Below are 26,057 nucleotides of genomic sequence, written 5' to 3'. Positions count from 1 at the left end.
GGAATTTGTCCCATTAACTAACACATTTGTCAAGGACAGCACACATTTGATAAACCTTATAGAGGATTTCCCATTCAATACCGAAACAGACCTCATGGCCGGTTTGGATATTGAATCGTTATATACGAATATTCCCCAGACAGAGGGACTAGATGTGATCGAAAATCTGTTGAATACACGTATAACACCTATGCAAATTCCGACTTTTGGATATTGCCTTGACTAACAACTATTTTCTATATAAAGAATCCTACTATCTCCAGGTAAAAGGAGTTTCTATGGGCGCTTGTTTCGCCCCAAATTTTGCGATCCTCTATGTACACCATTTGGAAACTGAAAGTATTTTATCTGTGCAAAATCCATTTGTGAATAATATCTTATTATGGCGTCGATATATAGACGATATTCTTGTACTTTGGCAAGGGCAACAAGAAGACCTTTTATCTTTCATTTCATGGCTGAATAATAATCAAATACATCTTACTTTTACCTCTGACATTCGGAAGAATGACCTCCCTTTTCAAGACTTGACACTACATGTGGAAGATGGCGCTATTGGTACACTTCTGTACAGAAAACCCACTGAAATAAATACATTACTGTTATACTCGAGTTACCATCCTCGCGCTTTACGAGATGGCTTACCTTATGGGCAATTTTTGCGCATACGGCGTAATTGTAAATGGAGAAAGGATTACTTCCGTGAAGCATCAGTTCTTTCAGAGAAATTGATAAATAGAGGCTATCCTAAACATTTGGTCAAAAGAGCACAAAAACGTGCCTGGTACAGTCACCGAGAGATAATTTTGGGTCCATCTACTAAACGTGACAATCAGCGTATTCCTTTTGTCTCCACCTTTAGCCCTAGTAGCAATAAGGTAGGCAAGATAATAAAAAAAACGGGTCAGTCTTACGCAGCTTTAAACATTTTTCTGAACCCCTTTTACTTTCCTACAAAAGAGGAAATAATCTCTCTGACAAATTGGTTAATGCCATCACATGGCCACAAAAACAAAAAGGTGACCAATCATTAACCACGGCTTGGGACCTTGCACCTATTCTAGGTCATTTTAAATGCCAGAATTGTAGTGTTTGTGATTTGACCAGCAACACTAAAGGTTTTGTGACCTCAGAACGTACCTTTCACCTGAAACAATTCACCAACTGCTGCTCTCGAAATGTCATCTATGCCACCCGCTGCCCGTGTGATTTGATCTACATAGGGCAAACAACGCAAATGGTAAAAGACCGTATTCCTCAACATAAGAGCCGAATTAGGTGCAATATCACCACTGCACCACTAGTAACTCATTACAAAGAGTTTAACCACTCCGAAGTAGATTTAACATGGCAAGTCATAGATCGCCCAATTTTACCTATAAGAGGCGGCAACCTTCAAACTTTGATGAATAAGTGCGAATGTACATGGATTACACGCACTGATTCAGTGGCACTTTAAAATCATCATTGACCATTACAGCATATTTCTTAATACAGCATACCTTTAACATTGTCATATAGAGTCTTCAGTAATTTCAGTTAGGCCCTGTTTTAAACATTGTTTGATATGCTTAGAACTATTTAATGTTATCTGACTCAAGATTTGTATTGTTTTTATTGGTTTCTGTTATAATGTAACATGCATTGTTATCCGTGTCACTTTAGTTGGTGCCGCGGCCAGGGCGACTGACGCTGGAATCTGGGGATCAGGGTTCGATCCCCAGCTCCGGCGGCAGGTTAGCCCAGCACCATGCGACTCTGGGCAATAGCTTGCTTAATCTTCCCGACGGCCCCCAGCGCCTAGAGACCCTAACGGGTGATTGTGCGCTATACAAATGTGGATTATTATTATTATTTACTATCCCCTTTTCCACATGCCCTCTTCTTTTAATTTAATTTCTTCTCCCTGTCCTCAGTTACCCCAACCCCCCCGCCCCTACTCTCTCCCCTTTCCTTTCCTGCCCCCCCGGATCCCCTCCTTCCCTCCCCCCCCCCCCCCGTTATCTTTTTATAACGTGTTGGGACTTGTGTAACTCATTAGTCCCCCTGGGGCACCTAACAGCTGTCTCTTACTCGGCACTTCCTTGTTACATCTAGTAGTCCCCCCGGGGTACTACAATATAACGCTTCACCGTCGCTCTAGTTTTTACGAGATCACGCGAGTGATCCATACTTTTTGTAGCTCTCGCTCAGGGAAACGCCATAGACGCTTCAAACGTCGGATCGGCGAAGTTGCTGAGACCGGTCCCCGTAGTGGCTAGGAGAGACTCTGGATTCATAACTGGATGTTTTATCTTTAATCAAGCCATTTTTGGAACGGCACGCCAGTGCCTTGCCACGATAATAAATTGCTCTTCTATCCTGGACCCTATTCAGTGAGATACCGGTAAGAACCCCAGTCTATTCGGTACAATTCAATTGGTACATTTCAGTCGGCCAGTAGATTTAACTTAGCCCTGGACCTAATATGAGTTTTAAACGTCCTTTTTTCACTTCTCTCTACCCTTACAGTCTATTCGTCTAATTGATGTACTTAGTCAACAACAGCCTTACGGGTAAGCAATGTTGCTTTCCTACGACATTCACTCCCCTTCGCCTTTCCTTTTCGCCCCCCCCTCTCTTTCCCCCTGCCAGCCGCCCCCCTTCCCCCTCTCCCCCCCCTTCCTCCCCACCCCCTTCCTCCCCTTCCTTCCCCTCATTATCTATCTAACCTTGGTAATACGGAATATTCCTTTCCTTATATTCATCAGATTACTCTTGATTTCACAACGAAGATTTGTCTTCCAACATTTATACCTGGACTCGGCCTACCTAGTTGAAAGATAGTACTAATTTCTTTCCCCTTCTCTTTAATTTTCACGATTTTAATTCTTGGAATATGGGCACTAAACTTTACCTATTCCTCTTCTTTTACTCTATAGAGCACAGAATCCTATTTAAGTAACCAATGTCCTGATGATGACCTAAAGTCATAAAGGTTGAAACGCCGTCGACCCTGCAACGCCAATTGCGGCCCTTTCTTTTTGTTTGGTCAATACATGATTAATAAATGTAATTTTTTGTATATAAATGTAAATATTGTATTTTGACCACTGTGTATTAATTGTTTATCTTACGCCGCCCCACGTTGTCACTGCGCCGTTCATTCACTTTCACCTTGCTAGTACACTCTTGGTTAATTTTTGGTTACTGTAATTTATTTTGCTAATGTGCTCTCTATATGCAAAATAACATTTCTATATTATTCTCTGGTCTCCCTTGTCCCTTTTTCCCTGTTGCATTTTGATTAATTCACTGATAACCTGTCTGTCTACAAGATATCCCTGTTGAGACACTGTATTATTGTTATTACCATTACTCGGTCTCAACTGGGTTAACGGGTTTACTCCTGTTACATGTTTTTTTCCTTGCAGTCACTGTCAGAAAATGTGCACACATGAGAAGGATGAGAGAAGGGAAGAAGGGGAACAAAAGAGACAGGGCGAAAAAGAGACAGAGAAAAGGAGGCAAAGAAAGAGGGGAAAAAGTGGAAGAAGAAGGAGACGGAAAATCAGTATCGCGGGAGCAGGGATTCAAAAGGAGGGTGAAAATGACATAGTGGCATTTTAAGAGAGAAACGAGTAAACAAAAAATATGCACGGAGGCAAAGGGAAAGATTAACGGTAGGTGAGAGGGTGAAAACAAAGCCAGTAGGAAATCTGTCGCCAGGAGAAGGGTCTCGCAAAACAGCCCAGTAAACCATGTGTCTGTTTATCTGAAGCGTGTCATATCGCTTTTTTTGGGGCGGGGAGAGGCAAGAAAGGAAGAATAGGGGAGAGTAAGGGTGACGAGACGCATGGGGAGCAGCAGCCTTTGATGTGCCGGCCGGCCATGGGCAGTGAATAATTAGGGGAGGAGAAATGCCAGAGCGCACGCTGGGGGAAGCTGTTGGCCAGTTTTTAGTCCTGGGTTGTCCAACGTAGACAATAGCAAAAAGGAGCCAAGAGGGCTCTGGAAAGGTATATCAGGGATCGCCCTCCACTCTAAACAGTCAATAAACAACAAGATCCCTATACCTGGGGCGATTAATACATTTCAAAGACATGAGTACACATCACTCAGGTTGTATTTTTTATTAACATACCGAAGTAAACCCCTGCTATCTATCGCAGTGAGGTATAGATCCTCTAATGTCTAGTTGTCCCCACTTAATCTATTGTTCCAAGAAAATTCATTACTGAGGTCCCAATTCAAACAGTGTCCAGGGTGATGTCCAACAAATGTCTGCCTTCTTTACTGGCAGTACATCTATCCACACTTAACCACATGTGCACAAACCTTAAGAGGAAAAAATGTGTGGTGGAGAGGAAGGCACCTCACGGGCGAACAACCCTCGGGGATGTTGGCGGATGTTACCAACTCAATGCCCCTTTCTCATCATCGGTTGCCTTCCAATCCGAAAAGAAAACAAAATAGGTACAACACATAAACTGAAATGCGTGTAAAGGTGCAAAATAAAGAGTATCACAACATTAACTCATAACGGACAGAGTGACATAAAATCAACAGCCACACCCACTCAATTACTTTATTCTTCGTTTCAGTGTGAGCTGATGAGTTAAAAAAGAGGTTGGTAGCTCAGTATCGCTTACCAGTACCTGATACCGACATGTTTCACTGCCCCGATAATTTCGGCAGATTCATCAGGGTATTCAACACTCGGTCACTGCACCAATTTTTTGAACATCCTTTCTGGACACCCAGGCCAGCATGGGCAACTCATACCGGCTGACCGAATCGCACCTTGACTCGTTTAAAAACTATTGAGATATCAATCGTACGGTATGGAACCAGGACCGTAAATCATCCCAGGAACCAACGTAGACCCTTGCCAGAATTTAAGGTAAGTAGATAAAACACGCCTACACACAACGAATCTAAATGGAGGCCCTTCTCATAGGCATGGAGCCAGCCCTCCTGGACCTAGGTTGGGCACCACAGCTCTAGCATCCCCCTCACATTTGCAGAGCACCACCAAGAGGACGCAAACGGCCAGAAAATGCTCACTTGCATTTGGGAGCAAAACATAGAAAGCCGGAGACCAACTATGGTTTCGTTTGGTACAAAAGCTAGGAACATTTGTAAAATCATAGTTTGACGGGCCTTCGACGATGTCAATATCTGCGCGTCCATGCCTCCAATGTTCATCTTCGGCATGGGTATCGGTTTCACCGAGGTCTGAGGTAATGCGTTCATTTCTGGTAACACAGCAGATTTAATTGTTTACAGAAACGAGGCTGCAGACTTGGAAGAGACAAAGGAAAAGGTGATAAAGAACTACAGAATGCAAAAAAACCAGTAAATAAAAAGCAGAAATAAAGTTTAAGGGGGGAAAAGAGTAGGAGTAAGAGAAACTGAAAGGCAAGATGAAGTACTGACAGAAAAAAACAACGCCGAAGGAAACTTAAAGGCAAGACAAATGAAAGGGACAACTAAGCACAGGAAATTGAAGCATTTGGCAAGCGCAGCGTGCCTGGGAAGGAAGCTGCATGGAAAAAGTTCCACATGAAAAATAAGAGGGGTGCTATTGAAATGGCAGACTGAAAAGACAAAAAGGGAAGAATAGGGGAGAGTATGGGTGACGAGACGCACGGGGAGCAGCAGCCTTTGATGTGCCGGCCGGCCGTGGGCAGTGAATAATTAGGGGAGGAGAAATGCCAGAGCGCACGATGGGGGAAGCTTGTGGGAGGGAGGCTGGTGGCTTTGATGCGTGCACGCGCTTTTTTCACGGGCACAGCATCAAATCGCCCGTTTGGTTAAGCTCTGGTTAAGCCCCAATATGTCTCGACATCTGCAATGCGCATGGTCAAGCCCTAAAAAGGAGAAAAAAATATGCAAAAAGGCAGAAATAGCCTGCCACAAAAATTACAGTATCGAGTATAGAGCAAAGTCCAAGTACTTAAGAACTATCTGATATTGATGAATTCCACGAAGAGGGAATTCTAGGAGGGAAAGATTTGAAAGGGCAGGAAAATAATCAAGAGATATTTTTAAAACTTTAAAGAATTTCGCAGATCCGGTTGCCTGCTACAGAAGCAAGGACCCTTCGGTCTTCAACATCTGTATGACTCCGCTTGTAGCCCTGGTTGAGTCTTTTGTGGCCAAGATAATCTTGTATGCCGATGACACACAGATTGTCTTCTCCTTCAAGGAAGCGGAGTTGATTGAGCCGGATGCCATCAAACCCTGTCTTTCTGCAGTTTTTCAATGGATGAATACCAAACAACTTTAATGTAACACGGAAAAGACAGAGGCTCTTGGTTTCGGGCACAACTTCAACATAAACCTGGAAGTTCATTGGGCGGATGGCGTTTCCGCGCCAAACTTGCAAGTTGATACTGTGAAAATCCTGGGGGTTGTTTGATAAACACATCTTTTCACAATCAAGTCAACACGGTTGTTGGCATGCGTTTTGGTCTCTTGCATGCGGAAAAAATATATCTGCATTTCATCTCGGTCCCAGTAAGGATAGCAGTAGTTTAGGCCTTGGTTATGTCCAGGTTTGACTAGGTCAATGCCTTATTTGCAAATCAGCCACAGTACTTGTGGAGGAAATTCCAAACGGTCCAAAATACAGATGTTCAGCTTGTGCTCAGTGTCTCAACATTTGTGGAACCTGCATTGGCTTTCAGTGAATAAGCGCATTCTATTCAAAACCATTCTTTTGATACACAGAGCGCTGCACCGTTCTGGTCCAGGCTATCTGTCCTCCAGGCTGTCCCGCTACAAACCAAAGAGAAACCTGCGCTCTTTGAATGGCCATGTTAGCACAGTTCATAGGTACGTCTTTATAACACTGGAAAGCTTCTTCACCTTCCAGGGACCTTTGGCCTGGAACAAGCTTCCCTTAGAACTGTGTCAAATGGAAAATGAGGGGCCTATTAAAAACAAACTAAAGACCTGATTAGCCTTTAGCACTTTATCTTTTCCTTGCACTCGCTATTCCTGGAATAATGTTAAGACATTTTCTGTAGTATGTAATATGATTTATGTAACAATTCGTCTGTTGGTTGGTTTTTAACTAAAGGAGATAACTGATGCAGAAGTCTTACTGCTTGCCGTACCTTGTTTTCTGAGAGTTATCTACAACAATAGATGCTGTAGCAGAATTTATTTTTGTTTTTCGGTTTGCGTTTTTAGGTCTACTTCAAGCAATGGGGTCAGTATCAGTACTTGTTTTGCCAGTTGGTGGGAAAGGTATTGGTTTGTTGTAGGTCTCTTACTTCTCCGAGTGCATGGTGGCTAGCCTCTAAGGTTGAATGACAATATCACGACCAGGTTCTATATCAGCCATAAGGGGGCTGCTAGGTGTACAGAAAGTTTCTGATTATTTGGCAGTTAACTATCCTTACAAACTCACTTTTCAGTTGCTCATTTCGTTGGGAGGCTGAATGTTCAAGTGAATGCATTCAGCAGACATTTTCACAAAGTCTTCATCCAGATAAAACTACAATGCTTATCACGTTTGTGAAGTGCCCACAGGTGAATCACGACAGAACGTGCCAAAATGTAAAGTGCCTATTTTGCACCTGAATGTTTTGAAGAGCGACCCTCTAAAAACAGCAGTACAGTTTTCTTGAAAGTGAAATTTGGTTTATGCATTTCCACTTTCTCCAGTTATTCGGAGGGTCTTGAATAGATTAAGGAAGAGTCAAATTACATGGATTTGTGTGGTTCTTAATTGGGGGATGTTGATTTGGTATACAAATCTCTGGCTTCTCTTTAAGTGAGAGATTGTCGGACCGCCAGTCTTTTTGTTGCTTCTTTTGCTCGAGCGAAGCAGTCTCCTACACTTGAACCTGACCAGTCTGTTACTGCATGATCAGCTCATGAAAGACTGAAGCTTATTGGACAAGATCTATACCAGGTGAGTTGAGATCAGGGAATTCTCTGTTTGCTTACCGCTTGATTGCCTGCAGGTCTGTTTTCTTTGCAGCTTCACAGAGAAGATTTCCACGTGCCAGCTGTTATATTTCAGTGATGTCTGTGTTATTGAGGAAGCCTGATTATCCTTCTCTTTTTGAGGTTTGAAGTGTTTGAATTGTTTGAATTTGCAGTCCTTTTTCAATCTTTGAAGAACTTAGTCAACAGGTTTCGTCCTGTTTGGTTCATCGTTATTAATTACATCATGATTCAGGTGGGATCTCAATTTGGAATTGTGGGCTCCATTTATAGCTTCCCTTTTTTTTAGATTGTTCCTGGTTGAAATACATTCACACAGGAAGGATAAGTGGGTTTTAGGCATTTTCTGCATATTTACCACTATGTTCTAAAAAGGCAAGGTGTCTTCGACGATGTAGTTATCAGAAACAAAATGCAAAACCTATTTGAAATTGCCAGCTTTTTCCCACTACCACATCGATTTTTGCCATATATTGTACAGTCTAGACCTTATGAGGTCCTTCAGGTGTGAAATGGCCAAGTGTGATGAGTACCCAGACCCCGGCCCTGTGAGTACAGGTGGACAGACAACGTATCACATGTGGTTGTACTTTTAAGGGCTGTTAGAAAATAGATTGTTTCAAGCAAGATGGTGTCATTAATCTTTAGTAAGGCAGCCAGCAGCAAACTGGATGAGAGGAATGCGGTTTCTTTGAAGGAAAGTTTAAAGGTAGCCATTCAGTGTTCGCTCTGTCTATTTATGAAACAATATTGCCACATACCATGGCTGAAATCTTATTTTAAAAAGGGTTAATCAGCATATTTCCAGGCATCTTTTCTTATGTTTTGGTAATCCTAGCCTCCTTAATCTCAATTTGAGAGTAATCTGTGGGTAAACTTTCAAAGATTAGAAATCTGCCGAGCGAAACACTTGTGTATCACACTGTTTTCCTCTGCATCTCCCCTGTTTCCTGATCTAATGCTTAATGGGAATTTACATCCTTCCAAATTGTAGAACGCCAGATGCAACACAGTATCCATCAGAATAAATGTTACAAAAGATATGTAACTTTTGTGCTAATTAATGTGATTTTTAATTAACTGCTAGTGCAGTGTGTCCTTAAGTAGAATTGGAAAAGAACCTTTGTTCACCGGGCCCCTTCTGATTACCAGTACTATATGTTGATGTAAGCAGAACCGTGTCTGCCTCTGAACTGCGTGCTGTTGTCTGTCTTAAAGGTGTACCTCCAATTAACATTTCATGAAATAATTGCTAGGCTGAAGCACTGTCTGCCTTAATTGGCATTACCACTTAAATCTCATGGCCTCGATTTGTAATAAATTTAGATTAATTAACTCTGCTTTTTTCAACATTACATATATTGTGACCTGTATGTCTGTGATGTCAAGTCAGAGAAACACTCTATGTTGCATTTAGTAATGTACTTTTAGTGTAAGCAAATTGTTTACTGATCACTTATTTTAATGTTTTGAATTTGAAGATGACCAACGTTTACCATTTCAAACAGTTTGTGTATCATTTAATAAATTATGTTTATTCTTTTCTAAATATACTGTACAGTTTTATCAGCCAGTGTCTCCGGACTGCGCATGAGGAATTCACCCCTACACTCCTCCCTGAATTATTTATTACTCTTTAAAGAGTCTGGTGGTTGTATTCAATAATTATAGCTCTTCAGATACAAATAATGATATTCAATGAAAAAGCGGTTTAAGTGGCAGAATGATTCATGCAGTAGGAAGTGTCCTTGATAGTAACAATGCATAAATTACTTTTTTGGTAACCACGCTTCTCATAAACTTTTTAAGTTGTCCTAGTACTGTCATTAGTGGGTTCATTCTGAGAAACTGAAGATGGGGTGACGGTGCTGACTGATATTCTTGTAATGTCATCAGTTCGTTGAGTATATGGTGGCTATAAAAAAGTTCCCATCTGGCACTGATGATATTTCAAGATGTAAGGAGTATGCAGAGTAAAGTCTATCTACATGAATCTTCGTTGCAGAAAAGGGCTTTCTTTGTTAATGTTCACAGATGATTTGGCACTAGTGCATTAAACAGCTGTGTTTTGTTGTTTGGTTTTGGCAGTACCTTGGATTTGGAACCCCATCGAACCTTGGAAAGGGAAGAAGGGCTGCAGCGGCTGCAGATCTTGCCAACAGCAGTGCCGAGTCCAATGCGGTGCAAGATATTGAAGAGAAGGACCGTCTGCTTAGACACGTGGAAGCCAGGGATCTCATTGAGTTCGGAATGATTCCAGAGTTCGTAGGGAGACTGCCTGTGGTGGTTCCACTGCACAGCCTGGATGAGAAAACTCTGGTGCGGATTCTTACTGAGCCTCGGAATGCTGTTGTACCTCAGTACCAGGCACTTTTCAGCATGGACAAGGTTATTATCTCCTCTGTTCTAGGGCCTCTAAAAGACTGAAAAACAGTAGATGATATTTTATTGTCTAGAATAGTGGTTTTGGTTTCCGGCATGGGAAATAAATTGCTGGGTCATTATCACATTGTCCTGTTAGCGTCCTATTAGCGTTAGGTGTATGCTGAACCCTGTTTAACCTGGGAAAGCTAAATCTGGAATATATTGGTGCCACTTTTTTGGAGTAGGTTTATAGCTTTTTAAGTCGATGCCTCGCAGACAGTACAGCTGTCTGGTTTGCTAACAACATCTTGGGTACATTCGGAAAGCTTCCTTGGGAATCCATTCCACCCATTGCTTGCCATTGGCTTTGTGTTTTGTAACTCACATTTTTTGCTTTCAGTTAGCTGGCTTTGTTTTTTTTAAGCTGTCCAGCTTGAGTTTGTCACATCCATTGCCCAATGCACGCATTTCCTTTCTTGTCTTTAGCAAATAATATATCCTTTATAATATCTGAAATCAGTGTTGCTTTTAAGCGTGAGGCGCATTGTCTTTCTATAAAGTGAAAACATGCCATCATCTGGCCAACTGTTATGAAGATAGTGAAGTACCCCTCTTAATATAACTGATTTTCTTTCTTTTCAGTGTGAGTTAAGTATAACTGAGGATGCACTAAAGGCTATTGCCAGATTGGCTTTGGAACGAAAGACCGGTGCAAGAGGCCTTCGATCTATAATGGTAAGCGTGTACTAGCTCTGTGCTTTTGTGCACAGTTATTGTTTTGTGATCTAGCAGGATATTTTGAAGTAAACGTAAGAATCTGAGAATACTTGTGATGGTTAACTGTTACAGGTAAGTACCTTCTTTGTACCAAAATACCTTGTACATTAGCGCAATTTTTATATCTTCAACCACTGTGTCTTTTAGTCGAACTTTAAGGCAGCTATGAATTTGAATAGCAAGTTTTTCAGAGAACTAACTTGATGTAATTCAGGATGCTAAAGATTATTCCATGCAAGTCTGTAACTGTGGAAACACTATTGTAGTGGCTATGCTAATTATGGAGCAATTATTAGGATGAAATCTGCATTGCTGTTTGAAACATTTACAAAGAATGCTGAACCTCAGTTGGATTCTCTGGTTTCAGAGTATTGTTACCCTTTTTCTGGCTGTCAGTTTTCCATTCTATAAGATCGTTCCGTAGAATAAGCTTCTAGAGGAACCCAGTATCTCGTCACAGGATGGGGATGACATACCTCATTCTCCTGCACGTTTTAACTTGAGAGCCAGATGGACCATGTTTTTGCTTGAATCTATGTTGGGAGATAAAACATTGAGAACATTTAGAAAGGATTCCTCAGTCAGCCAACATAGGAAGTTTGTGACTCTGTCTGCTAATAATTATTGCTCTATATTTCTGATATGATCGGAAGCAGACCGGCAACTCACTCTTCAATTGCCTTGTTGGAATACGTTAAACTGATACCGCGGGGGACTAGAAGACTCCCAGTGCTAGCACTGCTTATGTCCAGGATAGCTATGAATTGATGCCGGAAGAATGCACCTAAAAAAAGAAGACTGGTTGAAAGATTTAGTTATATGAAAGGTGGAAGTGAAAAATAAACCCCCTTACAACCACCCACGTCTAGGCCTAAGTATATATGGTCCCTCCTGAGTATATAGTTAGCCAGGATGCCATTATTAATAAGGGCAAGCTCAGAAGACCAGGGCAGGCGATGAGGACTCTTGAGCAATTTTGTGCATTAGTTAGATGGAGTACAGAGACTCCTAATCATATAGACACTACATGTAAGCTGAGATATAATAATTAAGCAGACTCAGTAACAAGATGTACATTGTCGTTAGTCTTGTTTAGTGCATGCACGTGTTTTTGTACTTGCTAAATAGCCCTCGGTGTGGGTCTTGGGGTGGGGGGGCGACCTGTTATGTTCTCGATATTGTTCGTGTACATTGTCTATGCTTCATGTTTGCTATGTGGAGGTTGCTGACCTGTTTAAGTTTTGAAGTTCAAAATAAAAAAACTAATATTGCCCTATCTCTCTTTAGTTGTATGTGTTCCACTCTCCAGAATTTTATTTCTCATTGTTTAACAAACATTGAAATATTCCTTATTGTAAGGCTTGGAAAGTTTGGTGCATGTGTAATGTAACAGTAGTACATAATTTGCTCACTTTAGTAGCACAATCACTCCCCTTTAATGCTCTTCTACTTTATGCGAGAACGTGGGTCAGGCAATAGCTGCGTCCTTGGATGGCTGGTAAGAGCATTTTGAGTGAAAGAGACCGCATTAAAGCTTTTTATATTATCATTCTATTTTTAAATGCAGATAGGCTTCTGGGGACACGAAGGGTTGAAAGCTTTTCTTTTTAAGCTTGTCTGGCTCCCACAAAGCATTAGTACGAAATGCTATCTCTGTTTTTAGAGGAGTGTGTGAAGTTATGGAACAGACAACCTTTCAGTTGTACCTTTAGGTGCAATGCCTTGCTTAAACACAACGAGGCTTCTTGCAATACTAGCTGTCCTTTCCACTGTAAGAAATCCCGCTGGCATAGAAGAGAGAGGCATTGGTCACATCACAGAATGAACTGCCAAGCCTCCCCTGTGGCCTCTTACATTTTGAGGCCAGAAGCTATCATTGGTGCTGATGAGGAAGAAGCAGGCCCATATGGCCTTCCAGCCACCAAGGGGATGAGAGTCAGGAGGTGATATCCTCGGAATTCCCAATGTAGAGCAGAGGAGAGGTCTAGGCCCGGCAGCACTATTAAGCAAAGATCAGGTCAACATCTAGGACCCCAGCCATTTCAACCTCCAAAGAGTCCCCAGACCGAGGCAGAGGGCTGCTCCAAGGTATCAACTAACTAAAGAGAGTTTCGGCTCATAATGGATGTATGTCATGACAACGCAGGCTTTACACCGCGCTACCATTACAACGCATCCATCACAACGCAAGTCGTTACAACGACTTGCGATGTAGGCGCTGGATGTAGGAATAGTATGATTTACTATTCAAACTCCAGCCTACGTAACAGTAGGGAAGGTGTTGGAATAGTAAATCATACTATTCCTTAGTATATAGCGCCATCCAGCCAAGTCGTTGTAACGACTTGCGTTCTGATGGCTGCTTCGTAATGGTAGCGCGGTGTAAAGCCCGCGTTGTAATGGCTGTCTCCCCCCATAATCAGTAAGGCTGGGCCAATTATAACCAAGCATACGACAAACACACATGCCCGTACTGATATTCTTTGATCAATCTTTCATTGGAGCACACGTGACAACTCAGTGTGACCCAAAAACATCTGTTTAAATGTCTTCTTTGTTTTATTTATGAAAGTTCTTTTTTTATTTAAAAAAAAATCATCAGTTTCTACAGGCACAACGTATAAACTAATACAGAACCACAAATAACCATAACTTTAGACAAAACCAAAATGTGACATAAACAATACATATGGTGTACAAATACATGTCACGTGTGCTCCAATGAAAGATTGATCAAAGAATATCAGTACTGGCAGGTGGGGTGTTGTATACTCCAAGGTATTGAGCATCCACTTCAAATCCAGACTGAAAAGGCTTTCAGTTTGAGCTCTGCGGTCAGACCGCGTTGGGTCCAAAAGGTTGCTTTTGATGCCGAACAAGCCTCCACCTAAGAGTGCAGAGTCACGCTGCCCTTTTTCACCCTGAGGCATAAAGCACCCAGGTTTGGAACCAACGTCAACACTGAAAGGCCCCCTTAGACCTGCCTCTAGGCCTGGACACTTGATGCCGAGTTCTGGCATCCAGATGCCAGAGGTCCTTAACAAGAGGCAACTACTGCCACTGCCACTCAGCTACCTCCACCCCCCACTGCACACAGCCTGCCATGTACCCAATACCTTCGGCTGTGTGCAGCGGGGGCTGGTTGAAGGGCTTGGCTGGCCTTGTACCAGGCTTAATTTGCTAGCTGTCAAATTTCATACAGATTAATCTAATAGTAAAGTGATTAGTGAATAAAACTCTAATTGCCCTCCCATTTATCTTTGCCCAGTACAGATCTGCTCAAAACATGACATAACCAACAATAAGCCACACCTACATATATCTACCAAATTTTGTGTAGATTGATCAAACAGTGCCAATTGTATTTATTCTTGTTTTAATTTGGACACCTACCATCACCTACTACCCTAACGTATAACTTAATCAACAATCCCTTTAAAAAAACACACTGCCCCCTGCGCCCAGTCCCAATCCAGGAGAACCATGTAACTAGTCGTAGAGTATCCTAAGGCCTTGATCACTGCTCTTCCGCAACTAATTCTGTCTAATTTATGGGAGACTTCCCCGGAAACATCCAGCCCTGCCAGTTACCACCAACAGGCGTTAGACTAATGCATTTTAATGTGGGGGCCGCATCACCACATTAAAATGCATTGTCACCACCAGACAGGGTTGCCCCCTTTCACCATATCTTTTTGCCCTGGCCATGGAGCCCATGGCGGCGTGGGCCCGCATAGACGCACAGATGCGGGGCGTGGAGTGGGCCGGGGGACCTTCCGACAGGCTTGCCCTATACGCCGATGATGTCCTCTTTTTTCTCACAGACCTCAACAGGTCTGGACCACGAGTCCTTGAAATCATGCGTGTCTTCGGAGAGGTGTCGGGCCTCCACCTGAATTTGCGCAAATCACAGCTGTGGGTGCTGGGGGAGCGCCGCGACTTAGGACCCTGGGCCGGGGCGCTGCAGGAAGCGAGAGGCGGACTTATGTACCTGGGGATCTTTCTAACAGACATTCCGGGGGTCGCCTGGGCTCGCAATGTCGTGCCGGTATGGGAGCGTGTCCGATCTGACATGACTACGTGGTCCCGCATGCCCCTGAACATCTATGGCCGCTCGGCCATCTTTAAAATGGTGGCCCTTCCGCGCCTTTTATATCAGTTGCAAAATCATCCGTACCCTATACCACCGCGGTGGTTCAGACTGGTGAACTCGACACTTGGTACTTTCCTCTGGGCGGGAGGGGCGGCGAGAGTGGCGCTCCGCACATGCTTTCTGTCCACGTATTGCGGTGGGCTAGCGACTTCGGATGTCCTGTCCTACTACCAGGCTTCCCACCTCTTGGTGCTAAATGAATGGTGGTATGGGGAACGGAGTGACCCTACCTACGCCCTAGAGCGCTTCCTGATGGATCCCGACACGCTGCATACGATACTGTATTCAGCGGTTAAAAGGAGGGGGCTCCCGGCCGTCACGCAAACTGTATTCCGCATATGGCGCGGCGCGCTTTGTAGAATGGGGTGGTGGAACAGACTGACGAGGGAGACCCCGTTGTGGCAGAATGGGCAGTTGCCGGAGTTGCTGTCTTTGCAGGGCTTCCGTGGCTGGGATGCGATCGGTATCTCTGCCGTGGGTCATGTGGTCCGGGGAACGACTCTTAAGTCGTTCCAGGAACTACGCCAGGAATACGACATGCCTCAGACCCAATTCTTTAAATATCTGCAGTTTCGTCACGCCTCTGCCCCTGCCTTGCGGGGTCTAGACTCCTTGCCCGAGTTCAGCCCCCTGGAGGCAAAGGTCTTCATGGGAGAATTAGAATCCAAAAAAATCTCGTCGATATATCAAACGTTGGTTTCCCATTGTTCGACCTCCCTACACTCTCTGCGGACCAAGTGGGAAAGTGATCTGGGTGCATTAGAGGAGGAGGACTGGAGGGAGGCACTGGAGGCTCCAAGAGGTGCGGCCATTGCAGTCAGGCTACGTTTTATACAGTTTAAATACTTGCACAGAGCTTACTATACAAGGGAACGGCTCTGGAAGGCGGGCTTGATTGCGTCCCCCGTTTGCTTGAGGTGTGGTAAAGAGGCAGGCACGTTCCTACATACTGTCTGGGCGTGTGATGGCCTGCGGAAGTTTTGGACGGGTGTGTGGAATTGTTTGTCAGAGGTACTGGGCTGGGACCTTCCTCGCACACCACAGCTAGGCCTCCTTCATGTCCTGGAACAGGTGGGAGGGAATGTTTATAAACGCCACTTACTGTTGTTGGGTCTTGTGGTGGCCAAGAGGGATGTGGCCCGTGCTTGGAAAGATCCCATAGCTCCCCTGTTGGGTGTGTGGAAGAAGGGGCTGGACTATTCTATGGGCCTGGAACGCCCGGTATTTGAGGCCAGGGGTTGCCCCAGGAAACACTACAAAATTTGGAAAAGGTGGGCTGAGTACAGGGGGCTCTGGCTGGAGCCGCCAGCAAGTGATGAACCGGGGGAAAGACACTTGGACAATGCACCCGGGTGAGGAGGGTTCCACACTTCATCTACTGTATTGTATTTTATTTATGGATTGATTGGACGCTGTGCAGGGGGTGGGCTGTTTTTTTTTTTTGGGTGGGACACTAGGGGGGGTGCTGGGGGGAGGGACTTAGGGTTAGAGTTTGTGTTTAAATGGCTGTTTGAATTGTCTCACAATGTGATTTTTGCCTTCATGCTCCCAGCCTCCCCGGACTCGGGACGCTGTATGTTTTATGTAACTCTTCAACAGCACAATAAAATCTTGTTCTGAAAAAAAAAATGCATTGTCACACATTTTTTGCGTCTGATCACCTGCGTGCACTGAGCCTGAATGCAGTATCTGCTCTCTTGGGCTCTTGCCGCTGTGGGGCTAGGCTCAACTGACTGCATTAACAGCAGCAGAGACCCCACCTGCCTGGCTGCCTGACATTTCTGAGACTGACTCTCTGTATTATGGCCAGCCTGCCGAACTCCTTGTGATCTGGGGGTTGGCACGTGTGTGTTGCTGTTTTCTGGCAACTTGAACTGGAGCCACCCCGAGTCAGTGACCTCTTCATTTGGCAGCTCGGGAATGAGCCCTCTAGCGACATGTCTCTCTTTGAGGATCCCACGTGTCGGTCCCCAGGTTGCATCAGGTCCCGCGTGGATACACTGTGAGTTCAGCCCTGCCAAGAACCACACATCGGGAATAAGTCTGATTCATTTTAATGCCGGTGTCTTCATAACCACATTATGATGCATTAGTCAAGCATAAGAGCACCCTTTGGAGGACCCTACAAAGAGGCACGCTAATGCCAGCAATCCATAGCTGTACTAAAAGTGAAGCAACCTGCCGGCACATTAAAACAGGCTTGCACGGCATCCTGCCTCTGTGCGAAATGAGTTGAGTTCCACAGATCATTACTGGCTACAGTGTTTACAGTCACGGCAGGGCTGCCCTGGGCTCCTGATCAAACACGAAACTCAGCATCTCTGGTACTGGGCGAACCTAGCCCACGTGGTCTCGCTCTCAGCAGAGTGAAACCTACACAACAGTCTTCAGCTGTCAGACAGATTGCAGCCCGTCAGGTGCTGTTCCTTTTAGGTCTCACTGGTGTTAGCAGCGGGAAGCGTTGCATCCGGCGAAATACCTTATGTTGTCAACTTGCCTGGAATGTTGGACAGGGGATGGGCACGCGCAGGGCCATCGGCGATTTCATTGCCTGTATGCGCACGTACAGCCACGCGCCGTGCACATCTCCTGTCCCTGTCCCACAGCAAGTCAGCCTCTCGAAATCGCGTGCGCACGCACACAGAGACACACACACAGACACAGCCGCATACACAGACACACAGCCACACACATACACACGCACAGCTACACACACACGCACAGCTACACACAGACGCACAGCTACACACACGCACAGCTACACACACGCACAGCTACACACGCGCACAGCTGCACACACACAGCTACACCCACACACCCCCCACTCACTCCCACTCACCGGGCTCTTACGTCGCGACCCTGTCCACGGGATGTTGTGGGAGTTGGAGGACCTTCCTCGCTTGCACCGTTATGCCTTGCCTGCTCTCTCCCGGGAACCCCAGTACTCCCAGAATCCCTGCTTTCTTCTGGGCTCTCCACTACCCACACCCCTCTACCTCCAAGGTGCCGCGCTCCGGACGAGCTATGTCACCGCGAGCCTGGCACAAAGGCGGGGCACCTCCCGGAACCTCGCAGGCTCCAAGGAACTTTCCTGCCTATCAAAGCAGAGCCCGCCTCTCTCGCCTGCGTTCCAGGCCTTGCTCGTAAAATACGGACGCCTTCTTGTTAGATCTGGTGGAAGTAACGTGATCGACGCATCCCTGCAAAGTTTTCCGGCTGAAGAAGTATGACATTTTTGTTTGTGTCTTATATTTGCCCGTTTGAGTTACGCTGTATTGCAAGCAGAAATGTAGTCCAATTTTGAGCTTGTAAGTCTCTTCTGTGTTCGTTCAGGGACATGCAGTTTAGTGTTTTATAATTAAAACATAGCATTATACTTACCATGCTGTTGCAATTGAAAACAAAAGGACTATATGGACTATGTGTCATGTCTGGGGAACACTAGAACCAATCAGGAGAATGTCCTCCCATGTAAATAGACCGGGGTACTGGGCACCACTTCCTGCCACAGGGACTGGATAGCGTGTGTAGTTAGACCGTGGCAATCCAGGCTAGGGCTGCATGCATTATTGTACTTCTTCATCGTATGCACCATTAGTAAATGTGTGCCGGCACCTGGGAGTCCCTACAAAATTAGAGGTGGATAAGCGCTGTATATGGTCCTGCGGGGCTGTTGAAATAGTTTACTGGAGCCCACGGTGGGGCGTCCGTTGAATATTGAGCATACAGAGATATAACATGTCTGAACTGTTGCTAATTCAAAAGTAGTCTGTGGAGTTGCAGGAGCACAAGTTCATATTGTGCTAACTTAGTACTGACAAAAGATTTGTGTGAGATTCATATGGATCCAATTCTTTTCTTTCACTCTCGATGCATGCCTGCTTTATACATTTGGAATACAGAATGAAAGTGAGACTGGTCGCTGAACCTCAGATCTCGTGCACTGATATATTGTCAAGAAGTTATTGTTTATTCGACTTCCCACAAAATGTTTCCACCATTCCTGAACTGGGGAATCTGGCCTGAGCTGCCTTTATAGTGTGCTGGGAAAGTGGTATGCTCAAACAGAAAATAGTAATTGAACTACGGTTCAGCAGAAGAAACAGAAAAGGAAGAGTTGATGACCGTGAGCAACAGACAACTTAGAAGAAAGGAAGAAGACAGACATGTGAAATAAAGAGCGAAAAATACGTGTGTTTGTGGGGATGTTGGAGGGATAAATATATATTGGTTTGAGAGAAGGAGAGAAAAAGAGAACTTGTGACAGAAATCTAGCAGATAGACAAGAAAGACTCTTCTTAGAGAGACCAAAATAGAGGGTTGTGACAGGACTGACAAGGTGATAAAAAGACATCTGAGAGAAGGGAGAGAGACAGCTGAGAAAGACGGGTCAGACCTACAGAGCAGAAGAGTAAGGGACTGGAGTACAAGAAACAATGTTGTGAGAGAACTCAGAAAGGGGCAGAAAAATAGGGATTCATGTGAAAGAGAGAGGACCAATGAGACAAACATGATATAAAGATTTGCTGAGAGATGGGGGAATGGATATCGATTAGGGGTTGCAATGGGTCGCAGTTGTGGCTCCTGGATTGTTCTTTGAAAATCCTCGCAGTGCTTTTGCTCTCTCATGACATCTGATGTGACAAAATCTGTGCTAATTATACAGTGGGAGCTGCATTTGTGGGCGTTAGGTCTCCTCCCTTCCTGTTATGGCCCATTTCTTATTATGCCAATAATGAATAAAAGTCTATTACTCAATATTAGTGTAAAAAAATCGAGTCCTAGGAGCTGCAACAGGACATGTTCTAGCCGCTGAGGTAAGTTAAATAAAATGCTTTTAAATGTAAGTTGTGTTCATGTGTGCAAGTATGTGTGTGTGATAGCGCGTGTAAGTGCGAGAGTGAGTCTGTTTTTATGTGCAAGCATGTTTGTGTGTGAATGAGGAGTGTGAAGCGTGTTAGAGAGAATTAGTGTGAACGAGAATGAATATTAATAAAATTATTGTGAGTGGCAGTGATGAACGTAACTGAGTGAGAATGAATGTGCCAAAGTGAGTGAGAATAAGTGAAAATGAGTGAATGAAAGTAAGAATGATTATAAGTGAGTGAGCAGGCACCACCACCACATCCACCACCACCACCACATCCACCACCGCCACATCCACCACCACCTCATCCACCACCACCTCATCCACCACCACCACATCAACCACCACCACCACATCACCCACCACCACATCAACCACCACCACATCATCCACCACCACCACCACCACCACATCCACCACCACCACCACATCCACCACCACCACCACATCCACCACCACCACCACATCCACCACCACATCCACCACCACATCCACCACCACCACCACCACATCCACCACATCCACCACATCCACCACCACCACCACATCCACCACCACATCCACCACCACCACCACCACATCCACCACCACCACCACCACATCCACCACCACCACATCAACCACCACCACCACCACATCACCCACCACCACATCACCCACCACCACATCACCCACCACCACATCAACCACCACCACATCATCCACCACCACCACCACATCCACCACCACCAACACATCCACCACCACCAACACATCCACCATCACATCCACCACCACCACCACTACCACCACATCCACCACATCTGTGTGTGTGTGTGTGTGTGTGTGTGTGTGGGTGCAAATGCAATAGGTATCGCATTTGCGAGAGATTAAGCTATTGGCATTGTAAATGACAATGCCATTTATTCATGTTTTCAAAACCAACACATAAATAAAGAAATTGTCATTTACAATGCCAATAGCTCTAACTTTTGCAAAGGCGAGACCGTTGCATTGTAAATGCATTTTTTATTTTTTACATAACCAATCGTTGCGGTGACCTGGAGCGAGAACCAGAAATCGCATCGATTTTGTTTAAAGTCTTTATTGGCGCGCATCAAAACATTAGCTCCATCATATTCATGTTTACAAAGGTTTTGCCACTTGCGTTCTTGCAGAAATCACCAATCTTGATATTACAGATTTCACAGCCTGTAATATTCATAGAATTCTCAAACTTCGTGGGTCCAGCCAGTACATTTCTGGATCGGACAGGTTCTTCCTTATTAACAAGTGAACATTGGAAAGGCTTCACCACGCACCCCACACTTTATCAAATTTCCTAGGACATCCTCTGCTTTTACATGTCCCTATTTCTGCCCCTGTAAGCAAGTGTAGATCCCAGCATCATTCCTCCATGGTTGGGCCCTCTGAGCTACCCCATCTTGGAGCTATATTTCGTCGGGCTACCGCAAAAAAAAAATAACACCGTATGTTTTTTCTCAAAACTTGTTCTAGTCATGGCCGCTGTACTTATGCAGCAGTTGAGGTCCTAATTATGTGGCCGGCCTGACTAAATTATGTGCCAGGAAAAGGCAAATTATGCGACCTAATGCAGCACATTTTGTGATGGTATTACTAGTTAAATTTTTTTCACATTAATACTGTCTGGGCAAAGGTGGCACATTATTAGTACCAGTCTGACACCAAGGCACAGTAACAAGCAACTAAAAGATGACCAGCCAGCCGTTGCATAGGGTCTTTCACTGTGTGGCAACACAGATAGCCACGAGTTTAATAACTTTTAATCCGTTGGAGGTTAGAAAGAATTTTTGTAGTTAAAATCTGCAGATTATGCCGCAGATCATAGATTGTGGCAAGTGTGGCAAATTCATGAGATGTGGAAATTGCAGGGCCACAGAATCTCATACTTCCACTGGCCCTGCTTATACTCTCTAGATCATTCCATATCGCCATCAGTAGAAGACCATGCACTCAGTGGGTCTCCTACATTATGTATTCTATTGATTGCTTTGTACCTGAAGTACTGCATTGGAGGGAATAACCCAAGGAATGTTGTGAAAACATGCTCCTTCTGCACATCCCCTTGAATGTGTGTATAAGGTAGCCTACCCAAACACCTGCACCGGCATCTGAATCACCAATGGTGGAACAAGACAACATCTCCACCTTCAGCGCTACTCAAAACTCCCCCCGCAACTTCCCCTATCCTATACATATCCACAGCCTTGACTTGATCTGACCTACTTGAACTGATTTATCTAGTTACTTTGTTGTTTAAACATTCACTGAGTTGCCATACCTTGTTATCTCAATGTAATCATGCACTGATGTTAAAGCGCTCTGATACCCCCTGGTCCTGCTAGTGTTATATAAAACTCTTCAAATAAATAAATTATATGTTCTGTGTATGATCGTCAGTTTGATGCATCAGTTGGATTAGCGAGAACCCTGCTAACCTATTGCCATTGTAAATGACAATGCCTTTTATTGATGTTCAAAAAACAAAAATAAAAAGCATTGTCATTTGCAATGTCAATAGCTCAAACTTGCGTAAATGCGAGACCTATTGCATTGCAAATGCTTGTTGTTTTTCGGCGCAGGCACCACCCTTTGCGACCACAGGACCAATCAACCCTTTGCAGGAGATGATTGGTCCAACAGCCAGACATACAGAGGATACAGGCTTCAGCTTTATTTTTACCTTGTCGTGCCCACCTCCAATCATAAGCCCGGAAGCAGAGCTGGCACCTTTCCGTCGGGTGCCCCTCTGAAAGGAGCCTACTGTGGAGGAGTTGGGTTGCTGACTGCAGAATATATTGTTTTTACCGTCTTTGCTGATAACCCGGCTTCTGCCAGCCTGCGTTTCCATAGTTCATTTTGCAAGAATGAAAAAGTAAATCTTCTTGGAAATGAGTGTAAAGTTTTCCAAGGTGAGCGAAATGTTTTTCCTATACAAAGATCGGATTATTTTTTGTTGCATTTAATGGCCTCAGATGTTTTTGATATTTCTTCCAAATGTCAGTGATCTGTTATTTTCTCCTGATGTCAGTGGTCTGTTGTTCAGGGTATGAGTACATTTCTACAACTTAGTTTGATCCCAATTATAAATAATTGCAGCAGCTCTTAGCTTCACCATAATCAAGTATTTAGCCATATATTGCCTGAGAAGCTACTTTAAGTACAAAAAGACTCCCGTTCTTTGAATCGGATGGCCTAGAATCACAAAGATGTTTCAGGGACAAGTTTGGCTTGCTTACGGTTAAGGTCAAGACTGATTTGTAATCAACAAATGATTCAGAAAGCCAGAAGTATTTAAGTGCCACAGCCATAGTTCTAACCTATATGTGTGGTGGTTAAACAAGGTCAGTTTACTTCCCCAGTTGTAGGTTCTCCATGAATTTGGCAATTTCCGAGGTAAAAGGTTGCCAGAGAAATTCAGTTCACATGAGGAGAACATTGATAAGTTTGAAATTTTTGAGTATTATCAAATATTTGCATTGTCAATTCTTATTTAAACCTGTGGATGAACTGCAGTGAAGGCCATCAAAGAAACCAGTGTTAAAACAATCAAGTAATTTCTTTTTGTTTTGAGGATAGTTAGTACTCACTTTGTTCACAGTTGTGGCCGCTTTATTAGTAGTTTCAAAGATGTCGCCTCTCTTGGTTTGCCCTACTCAAATATTATCAGACGCTGTCATTGACCCGTAATCTTTTTCTTTCTAAGGTGCCACGGCTAATTCAAGCTTGGTGCAGCCGCATCCAATCATGAGCACCTGAACAGAGGTGCCAACTTTCTGCCCCCGCACTAGCCGCACACAGTGGTGCTCACTGTAGAGGAGGGTCGGCTGGCTGCAGGATGTGCTTTTTTAGGGACCTGGCAGCCAGCCAGGCCTCAGTCAGTCCTGACAATGGGCAATATCCCCCACCTCCTCAGCCCACCAGGTGCCTTGCCATAGAGACATTGCTGTTGTGCAGAATATAGAGAATAGGTGGGGAATATTTCCCAGCAACATTAACTGCATCATGTGGTGAATAGGATGACGGGTAAAGCACCAAATCAAAACATGTTCATTACAGTGTGAGCCGTGCAGAATGGCAACTTTTCTGGCTATCTTGGCACTATTCAACATTACAAAGGGCTCTGTTGTGAGGTATACCCTTTGATTTGCACTGGTTGAGCTGTAGAGCACCATTGATGAAGCTGAAAATGTTCTGTATCTGCATATTGCCCCTATGGTGCTGGTGGATATGTGGCGGTCAACTATGAACCTGACAATATTCATTGCGAGGCATTCCATCCTGTAGGTTCATGCATACATTTGGCAGCTTACTTGTGGAGAGCAGACTGATTTCTGAATAACAGAAAGAAGAGCATGTCTGCAATTCCAGATTTATATCATTGATACACACACAGTTGATGGCTTGCTTAGTAGGTAGGTCGAACTGGATTCCTCTAGCACCCATAAATGAACTTATGCTTAGTTATTTATTGACAACTGGTGGATGCTGCAAATTAATTTCTGGCTTATATACAACTGTATGACCCCATGTGAAGAAGTTGTATCAAAAGTTAAGTCCAGGTGGGGCAGATCAATGTGGTAAAATTAGTGAAGAGTAGTGGTCAAGGGCGTGCTCCCACAAAAAGAATGTCCCACTGAATTAGTGTTTCTCATAAGCAATACTTGAGTTGGTTTACCGCCATTATTGTCAAGGCTCTTCGCTTCCAAGTCTGTGTTTGGTATTAATTAGCTCTCAAAGGGGTGAACACTCAGAAGCAGCACAACCAGAGTCTACCTGTTGTGAATATGAAGTTATTTGCTTGTCTTACAATTGTTTCCCAATTTTGGACAGTTCCACCACAGATGTAGTAATGTAGCCATCGCACACATCCTCTCCAACAGGGTGTGGATTTCTCAGTGTCCCGTTTGTGCAGTTTTTAAAGTGTACCAGTAAGTGAGAACTTTGGACTCCATTCATACTTCTCTTGGACACTATGTATTTATCAAAAACTTTCTCCTGCTCATCTTCAGTTATTGATCTGACCAGCTTTGTCTCCCACTCTTTCTGGCTTGAACTTTGACATGATAATGTATGTGAGACAGTCACTTATGCATATTGGGATCAGGGGCGGTGACTCCTCTAAAGCAGAGGAGCATTGCCCCACTGCTCTCAGAGTAGAAAAAATAAAATAATGATAATGTCATTATCATTTTATTTTTTGTAGGTTCGGGGCTGGGTTTGGGCGAGGGCAGCGTTGTGATTGGCTTTGGGGAGCCTTTGTGTTTCCTGCTTCTGAGACTCGCCGGAGAAGCGGAGAAACAACGGCTCAGCTGTGAGGAGGGAAGTGGGTTTTTTTTTGTATTTTGTTCCCCAGTCCGTCCCCCCACCCCCGTTCCCTGTCAGCACCTACTGAGTGTGGGAATTAAATGCTTTTTGTGATCACTTACTTGTGCCCACCTTAAACACTGGAAGCTCACATGTCGCGCCCACCCTTACTTATGAGTGCAATACTCCGTGGTGGAAAGCAAGTCACAACACTGTCTCTGCCTGGAGTACCAATGCTCTTTCATCGGACGAAAACTAATGAAATATAACTGCATAAAACTCCTCTCATCCCTCCTACCTCATGTTTGAACTTCCCATATTTGGAGGATGCCTCGCATTTACTCTTAACTACATTGTTACCCAGTTATCTCCACCATCTATAACGGCTGCCTCTAGTATTCAGCTGCACCATGAATTTATAAGAGAGCCAAGGCACCAATCCTAGAGTGTTGCCAATTCCTTATTGTACAACTCTTATTACTGTAGTCATTGCTCCGTGGTGGCTCTTTGACACAGGTGCTGACACCCAGGCATCCTTTTGATTACTTGATTAGCATAATCACTTTGGATTTCCCAAATCTGCTGTTTGGGTCCTTGAAAATGGGACCTCCAGTTCGGCTCCATGCT

General features: G+C 44.3%; 1 protein-coding gene across 2 annotated transcripts in view; it reads left to right on the top strand.

The window, feature by feature from the left end:
* The window catches only part of CLPX (caseinolytic mitochondrial matrix peptidase chaperone subunit X), a 480,932-nt gene that overhangs the window by 419,943 nt on the left and 34,932 nt on the right, over positions 1-26,057 (top strand). For both annotated transcript variants that reach the window (XM_078683091.1, XM_078683090.1), the window contains 2 exons: positions 10,030-10,329; positions 10,948-11,040. In XM_078683091.1, the coding sequence (XP_078539217.1) occupies positions 10,030-10,329; positions 10,948-11,040 (393 nt within the window). The remainder of the gene's footprint in view (positions 1-10,029; positions 10,330-10,947; positions 11,041-26,057) is intronic.

The sequence above is a fragment of the Lissotriton helveticus genome, chromosome 3_1, assembly GCF_964261635.1.
Source record: "Lissotriton helveticus chromosome 3_1, aLisHel1.1, whole genome shotgun sequence".
In the NCBI taxonomy this organism is placed as follows: Eukaryota; Metazoa; Chordata; class Amphibia; order Caudata; family Salamandridae; genus Lissotriton; species Lissotriton helveticus.
The sequence above is the reverse complement of the archived record's forward strand: the minus strand, read 5'-3'. Positions and strand labels throughout refer to the sequence as shown.